The following is a 3,412-nucleotide window of genomic DNA, read 5'->3' on the forward strand; positions in this document are numbered from 1 at the left end:
TTCTAAGGGTTTGATAATCATCATTTCATTCAATGGCATTCGAGTGAAAAAAAGATAATAAAACATTTTTTGGGGTGATTTCCCCATGGAAACGAACATATTGGTATCATTAATGCCATGGCCCTAGAAAACCTTAACAAATGGGGGGTGGATTGTCACAACTAAATATTGACAATTTGACATTTGCAAGTACATAAATACTAACCAAAAAGCAAAAAAAGCAATTGAAAGTCGTTAATCCTAGATCTTTACCTTTTTCTCTGTTGTCTAGCCATTGGCATCTAAAATTTCAGAAGAAGCAGTAGTAGGATCAGAAACGGGTTGCTAGGTAATCATCGTCGCTGGTCGTCATGGATCAGTTCATAGACTTGGCCAAGGATTTCATCACAGAGAAATTGATGGACATGCAGAAACCCGAAGCCGATGTGACGGATGTCAGCATAAAACATGGGGATCGTAATGCGCTCTCTCTCGAATCCAATGTCTTTGTCTCGAACCCTTACTCTCAGGACCTGCCCATCTGCGAGCTCTCCTTCAGGATCACAATCGGCGGCAGGTAAAATGTGGTTATGTTATGCTCTTCAACTTTGGAAAAGATAGGAGTAGTTTAGGGTAAATTAAACCAACAGCAACAGGTTAGGGGTATTCTGATATCATTTAATTTCTGCGGTACTGCAGAAGGGGGGGTTATTTTTTGTTTTTGGGTAACAATCAGGGAGATTAAAGTTATTCCGGTAACAATTCAGGAACTTTGGGGCATGCACATAAGTTAGGGTTAGTTTTGGTAGTTTTCCAATTAAGTTACTGTCACATAAAGGTTATCATGATAGGTTTTGAAATCATAGGGGTATTCTTGTAAGTTGTAAGTTTGGAAAACGGTGATAGATCTATGTAAGTATCAAACAAGTTGTAGGGATTTTGTTGCTTTGCCCAAATTATGTTATTATATGGCTCTATAGGGCACTCTTGAAGTATAATCATGCCCAATGCCTTGGTCTCTAGCCTTAGACAAATTGTGACACGTTATTCATGATAATCAGACCTACATATGGATCTCCAATCTTGATAAATCCAGAGTTTTGTTTCATTAAGTAATAATTCGTAGAAATGTTAATGCTTTCCTACTAGATTGCCCACTTAAACTAATGAGCACATGACCCTTCTCATCCCTATAGATCTCCATTGTTGATGTTTATTTTATCGAGGATTTGATTGTGCTTTTCGACGTTTGATTGTGTTTCTAGCTTTTTAATATTTAAGTAAAGTTGACCATGCTTTTACCGCTTGTAGTATCTAGCATGATTATATATCATTCACATCAATGCATAAATTTGGAATTGAGGGACTTCTATCTTTACATTTTTCTCATTAAATATCTAGTGTTTGGAGGACTTTCTTATTCCAAGTGTTGTACATTTCCTCCATCACTTTTTCTCTGATGGTATTTGTATGTGTTTTATAGGGAGATTATTTCTGGAAATATCCCCAATCCTGGCTCAATCCGTGCCAATGACAAGACTGTTGTCAAGCTCCCAATCATTGTCCCTTATGACTTTGTGATTAGCATTCTTCGAGATATTGCCACCCCTTATGACTTAGTGATTAACGTTCTTCGAGATATTGGTACCGATTGGGATATTGATTATGAACTCGTTGCCGAACTCATCATCGACCTCCCCATCATTGGCAATTTCACCATTCTCTTGTCTAAGAAGGGAACAATCAAGCTCCCAACTTTCTCTGGCATGTTCTAAGTTGTCCTCATTGCTCTTGCTGGAGATAAGATACATGGAACTTAATGTAAAGCTTTGTTACTATACAGCTCTAGCACAAGACAATTTTTGTATAACAACAGTTGTGATTGTTTCACCAATTTGATATTTCGTATCGTTACCAAGTGATACACCTTCAATATTTGAGATCTTTAAGAGCTTTCATGCAAATGTTGAAAGAGAAACTAGAAGGAAGTTGAAATATATTCGTGCAGATAATGGTGGTGAATATTGGGGTCAATTTGAGAAATATTGTTGTGATCATGGTATTAGGCTTTATAGAAGTGTTCCAAAAACACCTCAACGATGGTGTGGTTGAAAGAATGAATAGAACAATTTGTGAGCGGATAAGGTGTATGTTATCACACTCAAATTTGGCATAAACGTTTTTGGGGTGAAGCATTCAGGATTGCAGTTGATCTTATAAACTTGTCTCCATTAGCCCCTTTGGATGGTGATGTTCTTGAGAGGGTTTGAACAAGAAAAGATTTTTCATACAAACATTTTAGAGTGTTTAGCCATAGGGCTTATGTTCACATCCCAAAAGATGAAAAATCCAAGCTTGATGAGAAGTGCAAACCATGTAATTTATTGGGATACAGTCATGAAGAATTTGGTTATAGATTATATGACCCAACGAATAAAAAGGTTATTAGGAGCAGGATGTAGTATTCTTTAAGGATCGAACATTACAAGATTCAAAGTCGAGTGAAATACAAGATTTCACTCCTGAATTTTCAATCACCACACATTGAACTCCTGCCCTAGACATCCAAGGTTACAAGGGAGATGTGGAGGAGTATGATGATGCAGGTGATGATGATGAGCAAAATCAGGATCATCGTATTCCAAAGATTGATGACATTCCAGCAATTCCATTGCAAGAGGAAAAGGTAAAGACAAAGACAACCTTCTACAAGATACAGTCCACATGAATATGTGTTGCTCACAAATGGGGGAGACCTAGAAAGCTTTGGAGAAGCTATTGCCACAATACAATGACATAAAATATATAGTTGATGAGGATTAAACTTGCAACCTCACATCATGCTCAATCATCTTGATATGAGCATTGTATAAGATGTACATGATCTAGGTATACTCTCTACACATCTAGAAAGTTCTAGAAAGTTCCAAGGTTCTAGAAGGTTCTAGAAGGTTCTAGAATATTCTTCAAAATATTCCAATGCATGTACTTCAACTTAGAGTATAAATACTTGTAACCATCTGACGGGAACTCAACACTCCGTATACGCAACGCTCGGCCACAACCGAGCTTAGAATCATACACAGAAAACAGGAAATGGAAAACACGCGACACAAAGGAGAGAAGAGTACACAGGATGTTTACGTGGAAAAACCCAAACTAGGGAAAAACCACGGCAGCCCACAGGCTACAAACTATCACTATGCTAGAATGTACAACAGTGAGTTCACGGAGGCAACGACCTCGTGCTCACGATCTTCGCCACAGGCGGCGGTTACAGCAGAGGCAACGACCTCGTTCTCTCTCTCTCTCTCTGTACACTGTTACGCACTCTCTCTTCTTGCACCAACAAGAATGACAACAACTATATATCACTATAAGTTTGCCCTAAGTCATATTTATACTAATATGACTTTTCGGCTATTTACAAATA

The 3,412-nt window shown here is 38.0% G+C and overlaps 1 protein-coding gene across 1 annotated transcript; it reads left to right on the plus strand.

Moving 5' to 3' along the window:
- Positions 1-282: 282 nt before the first annotated feature.
- Positions 283-1,842, plus strand: LOC147862901 (late embryogenesis abundant protein Lea14-A-like). The gene is made up of 2 exons (XM_087321423.1): positions 283-556; positions 1,463-1,842. The coding sequence occupies exons 1-2, from the start codon at positions 351-353 to the stop codon at positions 1,752-1,754; spliced, it is 498 nt and encodes a 165-aa protein (XP_087177549.1). The 5' UTR covers positions 283-350; the 3' UTR covers positions 1,755-1,842.
- The last annotated feature ends 1,570 nt before the right edge of the window (positions 1,843-3,412 follow it).

The sequence above is a fragment of the Azolla caroliniana genome, unplaced genomic scaffold (genome assembly GCF_043228905.1).
Source record: "Azolla caroliniana isolate FFs.n. ecotype wild unplaced genomic scaffold, voAzoCaro1.0.p SCAF_6, whole genome shotgun sequence".
Classification (NCBI taxonomy): Eukaryota; Viridiplantae; Streptophyta; class Polypodiopsida; order Salviniales; family Salviniaceae; genus Azolla; species Azolla caroliniana.

Bases quoted from the DNA above. Each gene is read 5' to 3' on its own strand.
- LOC147862901 (XM_087321423.1), top strand. From the start codon at position 351: ATGGATCAGTTCATAGACTTGGCCAAGGATTTCATCACAGAGAAATTG. The intron at 557-1,462 runs GTAAAATGTGGT...TGTGTTTTATAG, and splicing joins AGGATCACAATCGGCGGCAG to GGAGATTATTTCTGGAAATA.